General features: G+C 44.1%; 1 protein-coding gene across 1 annotated transcript in view; it reads right to left on the bottom strand.

The window, feature by feature from the left end:
• Positions 1-20139, bottom strand: part of NALCN (sodium leak channel, non-selective) — a 2672759-nt gene that overhangs the window by 969275 nt on the left and 1683345 nt on the right. Inside the window, exon 13 of the mRNA XM_086934370.1 lies at positions 15804-15941. Within this exon, the coding sequence (XP_086790496.1) occupies positions 15804-15941 (138 nt within the window). The remainder of the gene's footprint in view (positions 1-15803; positions 15942-20139) is intronic.

The following is a 20139-nucleotide window of genomic DNA, read 5'->3' as shown; positions in this document are numbered from 1 at the left end:
CTCTAACCCCAGGGAGCTCACATTGGAGGCAGACCTTTTGGTGGATGGATTCCAGAGGGTCTGGAGAGGCATTGGGGAGTGACCCTGTGGGTAGTGGTTCATGTATCTTCCAACCCAGAGTGTTGGAAGTGGTTCAGAGTAGCTCAGCTAGGTCCTGCTGTAGTGGGAGGATATAGAGGCTCATATCCTATCTCAGTGGAGAAGGAGTGAGTGTGGGGCTGCGTGACCCAAGGTGCCCGAAACCCAGTCTCAGGGCATGGATGGTTCTTTAAGGGAACACCAGGTGGGGAGCCTAGGCTGTCCAGATGGGCCGCCCGTTGATGGGGGTCCCCTAGTGTCTGGTGAACTGGGAGTGTCTGTAAGCAGGCCTGTATCAGTTCTGGTGTCTGGCAGTGCCGTAACTAAGTGGAGGGTGCAGAAGTCCAGATTGAGAGGTGGGAGGGGGAAAGAGTCCCCAGTGGGTCAGGGGTCAGCCAGAAGGGCTGAGTCACCGATGGATGACCATGGTGACACCACTTCTGTCCTGGGGGATCTTCACAAGCTGTCAGATGGACAGGGGTCAGGAGATCTGCACCAGGCAGACTGTTACGCGACACATGAGTTATCTGTCACCCTCAGGGGGGCATCTGTGCTCCCAAGGAAGTCCTGGTGCATCAGGCAACTGTTCAACCACACGGGTCGGTCCCTGGGTTCGAGAGCTAGGTTCAGGTGTTGGATGAACAGGGTGAAACAACTGTAATCAGTGTACTGACCCATGTAGCTTCTAGGGGTACCACTCCAGATGAGAGGGTCCAGTGCTCTGGAAGTGGGTACAGAGGGAGGGAGTCCTCGCCTCTGACATCGGTGCAGCCCAAAGGTTTAGACCCTAGGTTGGAGGGCCAGGTTCAGGGTGTCTACCCTGACCTGGAAGCCCATTTGCAGGATAGAACCCCTGAACTGGTGGGCGAATTGTGCAGGACACCTGCTACAGGCACCCTGACAATTCTGGAAGGGGGTACCACTCCAGGTGGGAGGGTATAGAGCCTCAAGGAGGAGGACCGTGTGTGGGAGAGGCCACTCCAGTCTCTGGTCCAGCCTGGGGCTGGTGGGTCAGTGTCAGGATGTCATACCTGACCTGACAGGAGGGAGAGTGGACAAAGGGTGCCAAGCACCTGGGGCTACTGCCCTCCGCTCTCAGACGCCACAGAGGTTTGAGAGCCCTGAAAAGCACAAGGCCTGGCTCTCATCCCAAACTACTGTCAGTGGCCACTGTGGCTTGCTGTCTGTCTGTTGGGACACACCTGTGAGCAAGTTAAGGTTAGATGCTGCAGAGGTGGTGTCCACAGGTGAGGAGAAGAGTTCCCCATGGGTTAGCATGGTGGGCCCCGAGAGTATGGACAGATGATTTGAAATGGGTACAGATTGGCATAGAACTGGAATATGCCCCTGCTGTTGCGGACCAGGTCCATTTTCTATAGCCCAAAGCAGGGAAACCCATCAAGGTAGTGATTGGTCTACCCTGTGTTTTGGCTGGAAGGGGTTGTGTTGGACTTGGCCCTTTTTGCAGGGTCATCCCTGAACTTTTTGCCTTCCTCCTGTATTTTTTCTGACCTGTTTTTGTTGGTTTTATGACTCTGGCCACTTTACCACTGCTTATCAGTGCTAAAGTGCATATGCTCTCCCTATTGTAAATTAATGTATGAATTAGTGATTCCATGATTGGCTGGTTTGGTTTACCCGTCAGACCCTAGTACCATGCACCAGGAGTGCCCAGGGCTGGTAATCCAAATGCTGCTGGTAGGTTTGCAGCACTGGTTGTGCCACCCAGTGTAGTAGCCTGTAAAAGTGTGTCTAAGGTCTGCCATTTCAAAGCCTGTGTGCAGTCTGGTACTGCCATGCTGACTGGGCAAGTGCACCCACTTTCCAGGCCCTAAACCTTCCCTTTTCTTTTATGTCAGACACCCCTATGGTAGGCCCAAGGGCAGGGTGTATTGTAGGTGTAAGGTAGGACAAGCCCTGGTGTGTGTGGAATGTCCTAATATTGAATTACAGCCATTTTCGTTTTCCACTATTGCAAGGCTACCTGTTCTCCATAGGCCAGAATGGGCAGTTAGATTATTACATCTTATAATCCTAACTGACTCAGGGAACATGGTAGAAATTCGACTTTAGTATGCCTGAACTCAGAATGAAAAAAATACATCTTTTAGTGAAGTTGATTTTAACATTCTGTGTTTGAAAATATCACTTTTAGAAAGTAGGTATTTTCTTGTCTAAATATCAAAGCTTGCTTCAGCTAGGTTGTGTATTCCTTGTCTGGAGTTTGAGTGACAGGGGCTGGGGATTCCAAGAGAAAGCCCAGTGGTGAATAGAGAGATCTGCATCTAGATGGGAGGGAGGAGTTGCACCTGGGACCTGAATAGGGCTGTGCCTTTCCTCCACAATGCTGGCTCCACCTCCTGTGGTGTGTCTGATGTCTCTGCCCTGCACTGTGAAAGGAGAGAAGGAGTCATGTCAACAGAGTGCTCCAGGGCTGTGCCTTCCCTACAGTGCAGCTGGGTGTTCAAAATTCTTCCAATGCTGCTACGGTTATTCTGTGTGGTTATCCAACATCATTTTGAATACACCATGGATACAATCCTACTGTGAGGGGAGCTACAATCCTCCGGTCTGCGTCTGCTCATGAGTGAGAAGCTATTGTATTCCTGTATTGCACCCAGGTCCGGTTGACTTTTGGGTTACCCCGTTAATTGTAACCACTGCATTGTGGATGTCGCCGCTGTAGCTGTCGCATTGCACCGCATCAAGAGAAGCGTCTCGCAACTAAGAAGACGCGTGTCACCATCGCAGCCACTGCCATTGCATCGTGGATGCCGCTGCTGTAGCTGTCAGATTATACCCCATCAATAGAAGCGCCTCGCATCCACGGAGAAGCGTGCCGCCGTCGGAGCCGCTGTTGTCACATCACAGAACAACGGTGTTGCCGCTGCAGCTGTTGCATCGAGCGGAAGCATCTCTCATCGTCGGAGAAGAGTGTCGCCGCCAAAGCCTCTGTCATCGCATCACAGAACAAGGGTGTCGCCCCTGTAGCTGACACATCGAGTCGAGACTTCTCGCAACATCGGAGAAGCGTGACGCATCAAGAAGAAAACAACGTCTTTATTTCTTTGGACCAAAATTTCAACACATCGCGGCGTTACTTGCCGCGTCGCACCGGAACCGCAGTAAGGAATCAATGCATCACCATCCTTGCAACACTTTTGTTGCCCTGCGTGTCGCATCTTAAGGTACATTGACTCAAAGTGTCGCATTTTAAGAACTAAAGAGAACAAGCTAATCCTACTGTTTTTAAGTACAGTATTGTGGATTTTTGTTGTTTGTGGTCTTGTGTTAAGTAACCCTGGTCAAAGCACTACCCTACGCTCGCGTAGTTTGCAAAGTTTGAGCTACTTGACACTACGTGAACTGCACGTAGCACAGTGCAAAAACGCATAGCGTAGTGCCGCAGTAATTTTTTGCTTGCTTGCGGTCCTCAACATCAAGTTGGCAACCCCGAACAAGCACAATTACATCCCTGTGAGACTTTTTCCTCGTTTGCGATCAGCAACATCAAGTTGCCGATCGCGAGCGTGGAAAATAAACGTCCCAGCGAGATTTTCAATGCGGGGATGTCAGGTTTCTCATTGCGAGTGGTCGCGTATGCTCACAACCTCACAATGAGAAACTACCAGTCCGCGTTGAGAAAGCTGCAGCTCGAGTAAAAATCTACAGCTCGCGGCATAAAACTATAGCTCGCACTGTGCAAGATGCCATTTTCAATGATTGCACAGTGCCGAATGCTTGTCCGCACTGTGCAATAATTGAAAACGGCATCTTGCACAGTGCGAACAAGGTACTATGCAGTTCGCATAGTGCTGTGCGTAGCTCACGTAGTGCAAAGTGCACTTTGCGTAGCTTCGCGTAGCGCTACTTCACAAACTACACCCAGCCCTAGTGTTAAGTCTATATAACGAATATTTATTTTTGATATACAACCTGTGTGTGTTCATCTGTAGTGCTGTCACTGGATTACTGTATGTGTTCACAAATGCTTTACACACTGCCTCTGGGATAAGCCTGTCTGCTTGTGCCAAGCTACCAAGGGGGTGAGCAGGGGTTATTTTAGGAGTGTACCCCCATACCCTGCCTAGAGGCAAGGGTCCCTATTTGGCACAAGTGCATACTTGTGCCAACTAGAGACCCCCAAATCTAACAGCTATGAATTGGCCTCAAAGAGCTGCATGCAAACTGCAAGGTATGGGTTAGAAAGTTATGCTTTCCCCCCGATCGTTTGAGTAGAATATAGTTTTATTAGTAAAGCCAACCCCCAACCACTGTGGTGTGTTTTAAATCCTGAGTTTGTGGTTCTTCAGACCAAGCACACTTAAAATATGTAGCCTACCAGTATAGATAACATGTTACTCCCACACAGTGTAGTCCACTTTACTTATGTAACATTCCCTGCACACCAATTTATTTTCTTTGTATAAAGTGTATGATGTAAAGAGCTCTGACGCGCTACACTGTTATGAGTAGCGTAGTAAAACAAATGAAATACACATGAGAAAAATACTATGAAGAGATGAGGGGCACTGTAGGGGGGTGGTAGTGAGGGAATCCGTGAAGGAGGTCACTGGGGGGCGTGGGGGGGGGGGAGTAGTACCAACAAAGATTGTCAACAGTAAAGCCGGCCATGGTGTCTGTAAAGCTTTGTGGCATTTGATATAATTGCGTACTGATACTGTTGCATAAAGCACTGACGCATTGAAGATGTGTACTGTTACTGTGAAAGGTAATAAAAAAGTTTAAGACAAAATGTGGAATTATCGCATTTGCAATTAGTGTGGAACACAAATTGCATGTAACTGCAAGGAAAACCTTAGCAAATTCCCTGTACGAACGCAAACTTGTGCAAGCTGATTAAACTTTTTACTGTGCTCAGTATCAGTAGGGCCAAGAGGAATACTGAGCGTTTTCAGTTGTGGCCCTTCCCTCTGTATTTTTTTTCCAACTAAATTATTTTGCACAGGGTTTTGGTGGGCCGGGTCCTGCCGGTACTAACCACCGGCAGTTCTGAAAACCAGGTGCTGATACGGGGCCCTATTGGGCACTCCGTTTTTGCCCTCACCTTCAGGGTGAAAAACAAATATTAACTTTGGAGCAGTACCACCCCACCCTTCATTGCTTTTGATGTAACTTCAAAGACGCTCGTTTTAGTTCTTTCCCAGCCTCATCACTTCAGAACGGAAGCATTTTCAATATTCTATGCAACAAAGCCATAGTTCTTGCTTAGTTATCACATGCAACTAATAACCATTGATAAAGGCAATAGTTCTGGCTAGTTGTAGGTGAGGTGTAATATTACTTGTTGTATTCAATGTCTGGATGCAATGGCAGAAGCAGCAAAATACCAGTTGGGCAGCACACTATGCTCAGAAAAAGATTTTAGCTTAGGTGTTTTAACCCCTCCTGTGCTCATGAAGAGGTCAGCTCGTCATGAGCCACGACGGTCCGGTGCTCATGACAAGCTGAGCTCGTCATGACCGCGCCCATTAAATGGAACGCTCGCATGCTGGGCTGATTCCCCTGCTGTACTGAGCGTTCCATTGGAACGGGCGTGGTCATGAAGAGCTCAGCTCGTCATGAGCACCGGAGCGCCGTGGCTCATGACGAGCTGAGCTCGTCATGAGCACAGTGGCGCTGTGCGCGCCCCCTTGCCCCCCAGCACAGCGGAGGGAAAGAGCCCTGCAGTGAAGGGGTTAGGCCACACCTTTAATTATATCAACCACACCCCTTTGAGAGACTCCCAGTTTTTTCATCCCACTTAAAGCCCTGATTTTGCATACCTACTTATCTAGGCTTCTGGACAGGCATTACAGCAAGGCTGCTTTGAGAGTCTCACATTGACCATATATTTGGGGCAGCTCTTTCCCCCTGTCTTTCCTTGCACCTATACCTTATGCTTGGGTGCACACTGGAGCACTATTCTTATTATACCACAGCATACCATACCATGTCATAGCCCACCGTGTGAGACCATACCCTAGGAACATGCCATACTGTAAAAAAAAACATTTAATATCATTCCATATCAAATCAGACCAGGAACAAGGTTAAGCATTTGCATGAATCCCTGGAGTATAAAGAGTTCTTTGACAACCATAATTGGAATTCAAACATGACTGCTTTCAGAAATGTACTTATTTTTATCACTTCCTTCAAAGTGCTGCAGTGTGCACGTTGCATGTGTTCATTCTGCACCATAACGCCGTTAGTTTGATTTCCTTCTAATTAACTATGCGCACCCGGAGGCTCTAAGCTTCTGTCTCGAGTTTAATTGCAGCTGCAGAGAAAGCGCGAGGCAGGGAGAGCGAGCGCGCGCCATGAAATTGAAGAGCGTCTCTCCACATGATGACTACATGACCTTGTTGCTTGGTGCGATAATGTCAACAGTGAATCTAGAGGTAGATTGGAAGTGCGCGGGCTTAACCAGAGCAAAGGATGCCAGCGTGTAATATTTTGGTGTGACAAAAGCGATTTCCGCTTGAAACATTGCATCTTACGCATCTGACAGCGCTATACACAAAAAAACAAATAAGATGTCACCGCTGACTTTAACCAACATTCCGGCGTGTTCGATAAAAATGAAGACACAGATCTTAAAGAGAAGCTTACGGTAACAAAAACAGCAATTTTTCAGATGTCAATCAAGCAGCAGGGAAGAACTAGATTGTTAAACATAGCATAATGCTGGGAACGCAAATATGTCAGTTGGCTTGTCACTTCTAGTTCTGTCGGGTACATCAAAAGGCACCACAACAGGATGGCTGCCTCATGACATATTTAAATTAGGTAAAAAATGTTAGTGCAATTCACGGTGTGGTATTTTTCTTTGAATCCCTTAACTTCATATTCAAGAAGAACTGATGGACGGTGCAGGTTGAGCTGATAGTGGTAAGGAATGCCCCACTACTTTTTACAGTTAGTTCGTTCTCGCCTAAAAATAAATGTAAAGTCATATTAATGTTAGAAGTTGAGGTCTCTAGTTGGCATGGGTTTGCACCCTGTCCAAGTAGGGACCTTTATTCTAGTCAGTGTAGGGGATTACACAGCTACCATAACCCCACGCTCACCCCCTTGGTAGCTTGGCACAGCAGTCTGGCTTATCTCAGAGGCAATGTGTAATATATTTGCAAACACACACACACTCAGTAGCACAGTGAAAACACTACAAAAGGACACCACACCAGTTCAGGAAAATAACTAATATCTATCTGAATGCAACAAGACCAAAACGCAAAAAATCCAACATACACAAGTAAAGATATCACTTTCAAAAGCTTCAAAGCAGTTCAGTCCATAGGAAACTATGGATGCATCACTTTTTTATGTTCAAAATATTTTATTAGTTTTTGCATAGATACATAAACAAAGACAATACCTGGGATGCGTGAAAATTAAAGACAAAAACAGGCGCGGGGTGAGGCCCTGGAAGAGAAATGCAATCTGTCGATTTCTTACTGCCAGGGAAGGTGATGAGTTGGTTCCTTACTGCCAGTGGAGGTGATGTGTCGGTTCCTTACTGCAGGGGAGGTGATGAGTCAGTTCCTCACTGTGAGGGGAGGTGATCCGTGGATTCCTTACTGTGAGGGGAGGTGATGCGGCGATGTTCGGGCATGCAGTCTCAGTTCGTTACTGATGGGTCATGTCGATAAAGAACTTGGAGCACAGGGACGATGTGTCAAAAATCCAGACACGCTGGGTCCATGCGGCAGAAAAGGCGCTGCATCGATTCCACAGCCGCGAAGCAGGTGATGCGTCTATTTCTTCAGCCACACAGCAGGGCCTGCGTCGGAGTTGGAGCATGTGCCACAGATGCCAGTGGCACGGTGCTTGGGAGTCAGGTTGCGGCAACCATTCAGTCGCATGGCAGGCGCTGCGTCGATTCTTCGGCTGCACCGCGGCAATGCATTCATTTTTTGACCATACGGCGGTGCTGTGTTGGGAACAACAGACACTGACAGCAGTGAACCATGAAAGTAAGAGCAGTAGGGTGGGGGGGGGGGTGGGGGTTTTTTGGACAGACAATGAAGAGGGAAATGTAATTATTTGTTTAATTTTTTCTCGTGGTCGTCTGTCGAATCCCTCCCAATTGGCCTCACCCTCCTACCTGCACCTGGGCACTGAGAGTCGATGTGTAGATTTTCTTGGATCTTGAACAGCCAAACAACCTCCAAGGTCTCAGAACTGGAATTGACACTACTTGGCAGGTCAGAAGTTCCAGCAGAGGAATTCAGGGGCTACAGATGAAGTCTTTGATGGCCCTGAGACTTCTTAACAGGAGACAAGCACACACATGCCCTTGGAGAACCTTGGCAGTAGGATGTAGAAAGCAAAGTCTAGTGCTTTCACTCCCAGGGCAGAAGCAGCAAGCAGCAGTCCGGCACCACAAAGCAACAAGGAGAGTGGCAGTTCCCCTCCTACCGCATCCAGATCTTCTTCCTAGTAGAATGTCTTCTTAACTCAGAAGTGTTCCGAAGTTATGGTGTCACAGCTCCAGTACTTATACCAATTTTTGCCTTTGAAGCAGGCAAACGTCAAAGAAAAGTCATTGTAGTGCACAAGACCCTGCCTTTCCCTGACCTGGCTCAAGATACACCACAGGGGGGTGGAGACAGCTTTATGTGGTAACAGCCACAGCCCTATTCAGGTGTCATTGACAACTCCTCTCATCATTCCAGCTCAGAAAGGCCCATCAGGCTGGTGATGGACCAATATTATATGTAGGGAACACCTCAGCTCCCTTTGTGTGACTGCCTGGAGTGAATGCACAAACAGCCCAACTGTCACCCCCTCTCAGACTTGGATTCCACAGGCAGGCAGAGGCTCAGAATGGGAAAGCAAGAAAATTCCCACTTTAAAAAAATGGTATTTTCAAACATGCAATTTAAAAACCAACTAAAATAAAAGATGTATTTTTAAAGTGTGAACTTAGGGACCCCAAACCTCAAATCTCTGTATCTTCCCAGTTGGAAGTTACACTTGTAAGAGCTTACAAGGCAGCTCCAATGATAACCTATGGGAGAGACAGGCCATTTTATTGTGAAATAAGAATTTAGCAGTATTTCTCTATCAGGACTTGTAAAACACACCAGTATATGTTCTACTTTTTAACTACATTGCAACCTGCCCATGGGGCTCCCTTGGTCCTAACTTAGAAGTGCCTTACATGTAGTAAAAGGGAAGGTTTGGGCCTGGGTGCACTTGCCAGGTCCAAATGACAGTTTAAAACTGCACACACAGACACTGCAGTGGCAAGCCTGAGACATGTTAACAGGGCTACTTGTGTGGGTGGCACAATCAGTGCTAAAGGCCCACTACTAGCATTTGATTGACAGGCCCTGAGCACACCTGATGCACTTTACTAGGGACTTACTAGTCAATCAAATATGACTGTCATGAATCGAACCAATCACATGGAAGCAGAGGTCAGCCCGGGACCAGGGTTCAATTCCCGGCTTGCCGGGTCTTGAGTCCTAAAATGCCCACGGACTCGACAATTCTTGCTCCGGTGCCTACTCGATTCACGGGTTCACACTCTGCGACTCTGGGCAATAGCTTGCTTAATCTCCACAACGGTCCCTCGCGGTGGGATGCCTGGCTTTCACCTTGTGGATATCCGGGGTTATCTCACAGGGGAATACCAGGACGGGTTCCCTAAGCAAGCGCTTAGATACCGGGTCGGTGATTTGCGCTATATAAATACATGTACATTTACATTTAGATTGAGAGCATATGTATGTTAGAACTGGTTAGCAGTGGTAAAGTGCCCAGACTCCTAAAGCCAACAAAAACAGGTCAGAAGAAAATAGTAGGAAGAAGGCAAAAAGTGTGGGATAACCCAGCAAAAAGGGCCAGGTCCAACTCATATTGTATGGCACATTAACATATTTGCTAGCTATCATCATGAATATCAATGACCTTGTGAAAGCCAGTACATTAAACTGGGAAACGTAAGTTGCAATTGGCCCTCTTTTTCATCAGATCATAATTTTATTTCACTTTTCTATCTTGTAGATATTGTTGCACACCAATTCAGATATGATAGCTGTCACTTCTATATTTAAAAGTCCCAGAATTGATCTGACACACTCATCAGCATCACGAAGAAGAAATCCGTAAAAGCAGAGTCAAAGAAGATAACAAGTATGTACACACCAATGCACAAGTGAATGACCTTTACAGGATGGTAAATCAATGTTCAAAAATTTTGAAAGTAAGCGTACACCAAACGTCCCAGCACCAGTGGTGCGGCAGGTCCAGTGACACCGGGGTCCAGAGCTCTGAGGGGCTCATAGAACCCTGATAACTGATGTATTCAAATACCCCAACAGCACTCTTATTGTTGTTACGATACTGTTTGAAATGGAATATTGACAAAAATGTCAACATCTCTACCTCCGACATTTTGATATATAAATATGTTAAATCTGTGCTGCACACGGGTAACCATTGCAAGAGCAGTTTCAGTGAGTAAACACTTCGCCAACTATGAGCATCAAAGAGTACTAAACCTTACTTTTTGTTTTTTCACCCACCTTAGCCCCTCCTAAACTTTCTCCACCTCTTTCATTCACATCTACCTACCTCCAAGCACAACTAAGCTTTCTCTGACGCTGTCTTGGACTCAACATGGGGCATTAAAATTACCCACTCAAATCTCTGTATATAACAGAATGTCAGTGCCCTGGCACAAAACACCAGATCAACCCCAAATTTAATCACATCTCACTAACTTTGAAGCAATAAACTCTCATCAACTAGTCACAGGGCAAACGCACCCGGCATTCCAGCGTCTCAATGCTATATAGATCTTGAGAGGACTTGTCTCCAGCACAGCAAACAACAGCATTATATGGAGTGACCACCAGATCAACAATCTCAATCTTATTTCCCTCAGCAGGCCCTAACAAAAGTAAGATTACCACACCCTGAAAGACATTTGGCCTAAACTCTTTCCAAGTGAAAAAGGCACTGCTAAAATAACTCTGGGCAGCTAATTTTCTTGAAGGGAATTCTTCCAAAGGCCTACAGAGTCTCGACAATCAGGGTGGATCATTTCACTAGTAAAACTAACACCAACGTTTGCAAGAAACAATGGAGAAAAACACGTAACCACAATAATTATAATCGACTCTAATTGTAATACAGAATCTGCAAAGCTTTCATCTCGAAAGCCAGGTGATCTCATTCCCCACATAGCATTTTAAATCCTGCATGCACAAATAAAGAGATCTCTGAATTCTGTTACAGCTTGCAACCTAACTATTGTCAAACTCACAACAACTCTGCAATTCTTTGTCAGAACACTTAATCAAAAGAGAAGGAATCTGAAATAACGCTTTCTCTTAAACGAGGCAGTAACTACCTTTAAATGCTAAGACAATTAAATCATCTTAACCTCTAGCTCACAGCCTAAACTATACTTCTTTGTCAGAAACCCTTTCAGAGAGCCATGGGGCATGCAGTGCTATGTGGCCCAACTGTGGTGTTTGAGGCATTTTAGCAGTGGCGGCCAGTGCAGGCAAGCGCGGTGGGTGGGGGAGGGCAGGGAGTGACAGATGAGGGAATAGGTCAAATAAATAAATAAATAAACAAAAAGCACATACCTTGCACTCGCCACATCGCCGACTCGATGATGCGGCGAGTGTAAGGTAACGGGTTTTATTTATTTATTTTATTTGACATATTCCATCATCTGTCACTCACCCCACTGCACTTACCTGCACGGCCGCTATCGCCTTTTAGTTCTTTCATCTTGGGGCCCGAACTACTATGAATCCTGAGCAACTGGGCCAAGTTCCTCTAATGCACTTGACTATCAGTGGTAGCTGTGGTAATGAAGCCAAGGCTTCCTCGGGCGATGTTGACATAGGTCAGTAAACATGACTCATAACTCAAAGTGGAAACAGTACAAACAATAAATCAATGATCAGTCCAGTACTCACTTTTATGGATAAAAGAAGTATTTTATTTCTAACGCTACACATGCAAAGGTATACGACATTCAAAAGCAATAACACAATCCTCCTTGAGTTTGGGGATCTAGTAGTTGTCAGACAAATCCCTGTCCAACCTTCCTTCGTGTAATGTGTTTGGGGGTCTTTCCCCATTCACTGGTGGTCGCATCCGGTGAATGCAAACTATTAGGCCGTACTTTAAAATTCACCCTTTGACTCTTTAGGAATTAGCCAAAAGTGTCTATGGTGCAGCTGCACCATTAACAACAAGTCCCGCTGGACCCTAAAAGTTCAGTTCCATTCTTACACACTCCAGTGGTATGGCAGTGTTCAGTGGTGCAGCAATTGCCTTATGACACTCATGAGTCCAGGTCCTGTACGGCAAAGTCAGGCAACTTGAGATGGAAGCGGAAGTACCCGACTGTGCAGTGTATCTTTTTCAAGTAGCACTGCTGGTTCGTTTCAGTGTTCAGAATTGCTCCTTCTCGGCAGGCACAAAGGCTAGTTTCTCTTCCTCCTAGCAAGGGGGTACTAGTGTGATGTTCTAGTTCCCGACCAGAGCTCCAAAGAAGGTACGATGTTCTCTATGGCATCTTGGTGAACCTCAGGGAATTCGTCAGGTGCTGATCACATTTTGTGGGCTCGAACCGCTGGTCACAGCAGTATTCCTACGGTCCGGGCGACAACCTGGACTCTTGTCCAAAGCAGTACTGGCAGCCCTTTCTGGCATACGGGGTTGCCGCTGTACTCACGATAGGTGCAATGACTCTCCTTATATGATTGCCTTCACAACGGTGCTCCCTCCTGGCTTACGGAACCGCCAATTTAAGCAGTCTCAAATTCTGAGCTTCTCTATTCAGTTCACCAGTGATCCCACTCTGGCATATGGGTTTGACAAGGTGGGGTGGTACAGCCTGGTGCTTCCTGCACAGCGCTTCCAATATGGCTCAGAAAACGGCGTCCCTCTCCTGGCATACAGGGGTCGCAGAGCCAATACTGCACACTGGCAATGGTCTGATTGGTGCACAACCTCAGACCTTGATTAGGGAATCCTCATGGACAGGGCACACATGTCTTAGCTTGCAGGTAAGCAATGGTGCTTCAGGCTCCAGGGTAGCTGATCTTGGTGTCCTGGGCGATGTCCCCTCACCTCGTAGGGAGACTATCAGTCCTTGGCCCCCAGACCTGGTCACAGGCAGAAGTCTTGCAGAGCTCTCCCTTCTCACATAGCCTGTTTGACTGCTTGGCAGATGGCACATTTTTGTAGAAAAAAACACCCCTTCTTCTAGACACTAAATTTGATTTAGGTTCTGAGTCTTTGAAGTGTTATGTTGGAGTTCTGCTTATTTTGAAGTGGACATTTCAGGATTTCTTCTTTCCTTATGAAAGATCTGTCACATAAGGCATGACTCTGAAGCTGATTGAACCACAAAACCACTCTTGGGAGTGACCAAAGTTCACATCTGGATGTCAGCCTCAGTAACATGTGCATCAAATTTTAATCCCAGCCCCCAGCCCTACTCTTTACGATTCCCTTATCAGCTACAACTCTCTTCCTGATATGTTCAGGTTCTTCCTTGTAATCTCTGATTAAGCAGTCTTTTGAAATGTAAAGGGAGTCTCTTCCTTTACCCTCCAGTTTGTGTCCAACCCAGTTCACAGGAATGCAGCAATACACCAATCTGTCTGGAGGGATACCTCTACGCCTTATGTTTTCACGAGCCAGACCTGGGCTTCCGAAAATGGAACCCAAGGTCCTCCATATAAAGTACTATTGCAGGCACACTTACTAAGTGTACATTCAGCACACACTTACTGTACAGCATTAGTACCTCCATGCATTGGCCCAATGCTTGTACACATGCATTCAGTACACACGCTCAGTCTGAATACTATCCCTCACACTCTTTTTTTGTATAGCATGCATGAGTGAGATGCTGCTACATGATGCTGGTACAAATGTGGTACACACCTACACACCTCACACATGATATCCAAACACTACTCCTATGTCACACCTTAATCGACATTCTTCCAACAACACACAACAAATGAGCAGCTGTTTACTCAACTGTCCAACAGCACTTTGAGACCAGGGCAAGTGGTAGGAAAGGAAAGAGCTTTTTAGAGACTGGAGTATGACAAACTTAGATTTAAAAAAAAGCTTTTTAAATAGGGCCGAAGTTTTCAAGTGATCATATTACATACATTTGTGCTCCAGTCGGGATGGAACAAACACCTCCACTCACCACCAAGTTTAGGCTATGACATTATAGGGGATGGGAAAGTTATCATGAAAGAAAACCTCATTTTTTAAAATTTTAAACCAAGGCGAAACACAAACGGAATCATCGCCATAGGAATAATGCAACAGTAACAGATTCATCAATTAAAAAGACTGCGTGCCAGACTCAGAGCCTTTTGAGGTTTTGGAGCTTCACAAAGGCAGTCTAAACAGCAACTTGAATAATATTGTGCACATTTGTTTGAAAATAAGGAAGGGGGCATTTTTCACAACTTTATCACTTTATAGGTGAAGTGATTGTTGAATTAAAGCGCTTTCTCGTGTTGAAAAGCAGTACCACTTGTTTGCTTTTTCCCCACTCACTGCCCTGTTTCTCTAACTTCCCTTGCTGCATTCTCCTTTTGGTTACAGTTAAATCTTATTTTTTCAAGTTTTAAAATATCACTTCAAAGTTCTCAATAACTGAATAACATGAGCATCTGTATAGCCAACGTGTGTCCTGAAGCTCGGTGTGCATTAGGATGGAAAGTGCACAAGGCCAGTCTGGGGGTGGTGTGCAATACTGTGGTCATTGGGCAGAGCAGTCCTAAATCAAGAAGTGTATGCTTGTGCCCCTGTATAAAGCAGCGACACACAACTTTGGAGGATACACGTTAAAAATAAAGCAGATGAAATCCAGAGAGATATCGGGACATATGACATTTTAGTACACTCTATACAGTTAGTTAACTCCTTAGATTAATTTAACCACGAAAGTCCACTGCTCTAACATTTCAACCACTACAGGGCAGATTTAAAAGTCCCTAGCGCCATTTTTGCGTCACTTTTAATATGGTAAAGTGACGCAAAAGTGGCGCAAGGGGCTTGTAAATCTGCCCCTACCTTCCTCTGAGCTTTTCAGCCTATCTCAGGGTCATCAGAAAGGGGGGTAGAAATCGAATTATTCTCCAGGCCAATTACGTTTGAAGGGCCGCACACCTTTGCTGCAAACTTTAGTGTGGATTTTGAAGCAAGTGTGCCCTCTTATTAATAATGAGGCAACTAACACATAGCCATAGATGGCGCCAGATGCTGAATCTGCTGTTTTATCTATCCTCCTCGATGATATGTTTTTTAACTTAGAAACTGGCGCGCGCCTTGCAAAAAAAGCTTATGAAGTTCCTGGCCTTTTCTCCATGAATTGTCAAATGCTTTTTTGCCATAGCAATTTTTATCTGAAGGGTTTCCCCTGCTTCAAGCTTGACACAAATATCCAAAACATAATAAACCTGGTAATGAAGCAGGAACTATCATTCACAAAAACTGGAATATAGTTGACAAAGCCCACCCTAGTGCACAAACACAATTACACATTTTTCCCACTCCCCGAGAAAGGTGTTGTAAGTCTTTATCTGCTAGTGCTCTCATTTCGACACGGTTCACATGTGCTTACATCACCACGTGGACCAAGTTACAACTTAGAAGCAAGCAAATAATGGTTGTATTCAAGGAATGTTAGCGAAACCTTGAATGAAACTTACCAGTGTGGCAAAGAGATGATATAAGATGAAGTAGATTGCAACTACGGGTGCCCACATGTGTCCAACAGCATTAAGAGTTTGATCCATGACATCCACCCATCCTTCCTGCGTGAGTATCTGGAACATTGACATAAATGCCTGCGGGTGACAAAACACAATCCTTTAAACTACACCCTGCAAATGATAGAGCTTCCATGTATAAAATGTAAAAACAATAAATTCATTATTAGCATATTAGAAAAGATTTTGGAGGTCACTCAGAGAACGTCAGAATGTTTGTGGCAATACTATTACTTGGTAATTGCATTACTGCAACCAGAATTATATTATCACAGAAAAGTTACATTTAAATGGAGTATAATATGCAGAAAAAGCCTTTTATGTATGTTTCCCGAATGTATTCTCTCAGTTCGAGTTGTTTCCTGTGGTATTTGTAGACACAGATTCGTTTGCTGAAAGCAAGTGGATATGTGGCTGTAAAACAACCCTAACGTTTGGAAAAATATATTTGAACTGGGACTATGTAACCAATTTCCACCTGCTATTCCCCATTGCATAAGGCATATGGTGAGATAATTTGTAAGTCCGATATTTCACCCACAATTGAGGATCAACTCAATTTTCAATTTCAATTCAATAAACTTTATTCAATCTAATTTAGAAAGCATAGATCATCAAAGTATGCATAGTAAGGTAATATTGTCCTTCTTACTACAATAAACATTAGTAAGAACTAACAATTAAAATAGCAAGATGCAAGTTACAACCCCGACAAAAAAGGGTATAGGATTAAACTGTGCAAAGATCCGCAGTTCAGTATCTATTGTTTGTGCAATGAGCACAATAGAGGGTCAAATAAGGTGCTACAGATTCCCAATTATCAGATTCATTAATACATAGTAAGAGAGTTGATTTGTGATAAAAAAAATAAACAAAACAAAATAATAATTTGCAGGTCCGATATTACACCGACAATTGAGGGTCAATTCATATTGATGGCCTTAAAGGTGTGAAGTTATCACCAGCTTTCAGTTGGTTCTCTTGTAGCGAATTGGTATGAATGTATATTTTGAATAGAGAATACCACTTTTCTCCAAGTAGAAACTGTATACTAAATGCACGAAAATCAACTTACTGCACATTTAACATCATTCTCCTACATTTCTTGCCATCTCAAAATCACTTCCTCTGAGTTAGACATTTCTTTCAAACTAATTTAAAGCTATGTCAGTGGCAACATGCACAAGGGCCAAGTGAAGAGACACAGTGATATTGACATATTTGCAAGCTAAAAGGGTTCCTTATAACTCTTTTGTATTAAACTATAAATATCTTCAAAATAGTTAAGTAGTTCAGAAACCTATTTTCTTTTATATATGTGGGAAACAGAATATATTGTCACAGAGTATCTCTTACCTGTTACATCCATATATATTGTAAAGAATGTGTTCATGTATTTCTTGTAACATATTAGATAAAATATTGTATCCTGGTGTGATTTCTTCATTATATGTATTTTAAATATGCAGGCAACAACCGATCCTAAGACCTGTTTAGTGCCCTTTGACTGTATCTTACTATGTTTCTTTGAATTCTCAGCCTAGTCTTATTACCTTTCCCCTGTAGCTGGATAGCTCTCCATTCTAGAACCACTATAGTAAAATGTTGTCCTTCCTCTATCTCTGCGTGCCTAATCAATTTAAAGATTTCAAAGGATTTGGGAAGGTGGGTGTATTTGGTAGGGCACAGCTAACCAGATGGAGGTTAAAGGGCATGTGGAGAAGAAGCTTACGTACATCTCAGATCACCAAACAACCCTAAGCAGACAAAAGGTGCCATATGTGAATCAGAACAAGCAGTTAGTATATGGTGGGGTGAAGAGCATCACGGTTTCTGTGATGAGTGCTGGATGAGGACCACTCCACCATTTGTAGGAAATGCCAAGAACCAACGTTCCAAATGTAAGCTAAATAGTAAACAGTGAAAACAATAAACAGATTATATTATTTGAATCTGTTATTTCTTCTAGCTCCTTGACTGTTGTAAATACATATTAGGCTGTCTGGTTTAGGAACAGGCTTAGAAAGAATGAAGATGAACATATCCATATGGGAACTATTTCTCTAATAGACCCACAGGACTTCCTCATTGCAGTTTCAGAAGGACAACACAGGTTGTCTAGAACCAACATAAGTACTGCATCAAAACAAAACGAAGTCCTTCTTCCTAAAAAAACCACAATTCATACATAGACATATGTAGACATACACACTTGAGATCACTTTGAAAATGGACAGCACCCTTCAGGATTAAATACACAATTTAGGATAGATAGCAAACGTGATAGCTCAACATTTGTTAAATCACATGTGACAGTATCACAACTGTTTCCCCAAACAATACATAGGCAAGATACTCTGTATCTTCAGTTTTCTGTTCTTTATTCAGTTTTTCATTTTCATTAAAAAATCCCTGATAGCCAAATAGCCAACACGTTTCGTCCGTGACGGACTTCTTCAGGGCTGAATAGGACATATTATTTTCATGTTCATATATGATGCATATTTAATGTCCAGTTGTAGATAAAATTTATAGAGTTGTCCTTTCTCAATACGCGTTGGCTATTTGTCTATTAGCGATTTTTTAATTAAAATGAAATTAATCCTGAAGGGTGCTGTCCATTTTCAAAGTCTAGTATGCCAAGGAAGTAGGGTATCCTTACTTTCTTTGTTAGGTCCGTATAGGGATTACGTTCCTGGTTCTAGCACCTTCTTTTTGGACTTAGACACAGTACTTAAATAGTGGTACAAATGCTTTGCCTTAATCCCTATACATTTTGTTTACACTTGAGATCACTACAAAAGTGCACAAAAACCACTAAAAATTACTGTTCCACAGTGTGCTTTTCCTTCCTTCAAATCACAATCATGCATTTTTCACTAGTTGTTAAGAAGAAAAATTGTCATGTTTAATAGGTTAAGTCAAAACAAAGAGAAAAATGTCAAGAAGAACAGAAAAGCTGAACAGTGTTGACACAAATTTTATTCACAAAGGAAATGTTTTTATTTCTAATAGGCAAAGCTTACGTTTAAGTTAAACATATGCTACACTCAAAGTTTGTAGTATGTAATCATACTTAAAAGTTATTGGCCTCCAAAGAAACAAAAGTGCTGATTTATGTTAGCCTAACTATCGATGACATGTTAACTAAAGAATAATGCATTAACACTGAAAGGACTGTGTTTTTCATATTGAATGGTTGTTTGTGCATGTTGTTCTTCTTTCTATTACATATGTTGTATTTTTCCAGAAGCCTTCTGTTAGCTAGTAATTAGAGGTTTGTTTTGTATTGGATAACTGATAGTGACTTCTCACTGGAAGGAGAGGAGGCAACATTCATGAGAAACACAATTGGGACTGCAAAATACCAACAATGCAACTTTTCAAGGACTAATGACCGTAAGTCCATTGTACCAGCATACAATCATCGGAAGTGTGCTTTTCCCCAAGAGTTTGCTGATATTCTGTTGGAGGACTCAGAGGAAGACAGAAAAGATTGTGGCAACGTAGAATATTGTATGTTTATATGAGTGCTTGTTCCTAGAAGAGGGCGGGATGGGATCCTTGCAGGAGCATTAAGGACCATCCGTGCCGCCGTATTTTGAACCACCTGTAATCTTGCCAGTGAGGCATCATTGGCGGAGACTAACAGGCCGTTGCAATAGTCCAGGCGACTTAGCACAAGCGCCTGAACAAGGGTTTTCCGAGAGGAATTCGGTATCAAAGAGAAAACTTGACGAAGTAGGCCCTTTACATGGAAGCAAGACCTAGCCGTTTGGGTGGCATGCTTCTTCAGAGTAAGTGCCTGGTCCAACCGGATCCCCACATTTTTGACTGACATCTTGGGGGAAGGATGGGGACCTAGATCTGTTGGCCACCAGTCAGGAGTCCACAGAAGGGGGGCCTCCCTGAAGAGCGTGATTTCAGTTTTTACCATTTTGCACTAGAGGAAGTTGTTCCCCATCCAGTGAGATATTGCTCTCATCCCATTGGAAAGGGCCACTCGTACTGCTGGGGTGAAGTTATTAAATGGGAAAAGTAGTTGGGTGTCATCGTCATATATGGGGATGAACCCATGGGCCCTCAAAAGATTGGCCACAGGAGAAATATAGATGTTAAATAATGTAGGGCTCAAGCATAAGCCCTGAGGAACTCCCTTGGACAACTTTGTGGGGGCCAATCGGTATGGGTATAGATTGACAATCTGAAAGCGGTCAGATAGAAAGCTCCTCACCCATTGTAAGGCAGTTTTCCTTAACCCAACCTCTTCCAATCT

The sequence above is a fragment of the Lissotriton vulgaris genome, chromosome 8, assembly GCF_964263255.1.
Source record: "Lissotriton vulgaris chromosome 8, aLisVul1.2, whole genome shotgun sequence".
NCBI lineage: Eukaryota > Metazoa > Chordata > Amphibia > Caudata > Salamandridae > Lissotriton > Lissotriton vulgaris.
The sequence above is the reverse complement of the archived record's forward strand: the minus strand, read 5'-3'. Positions and strand labels throughout refer to the sequence as shown.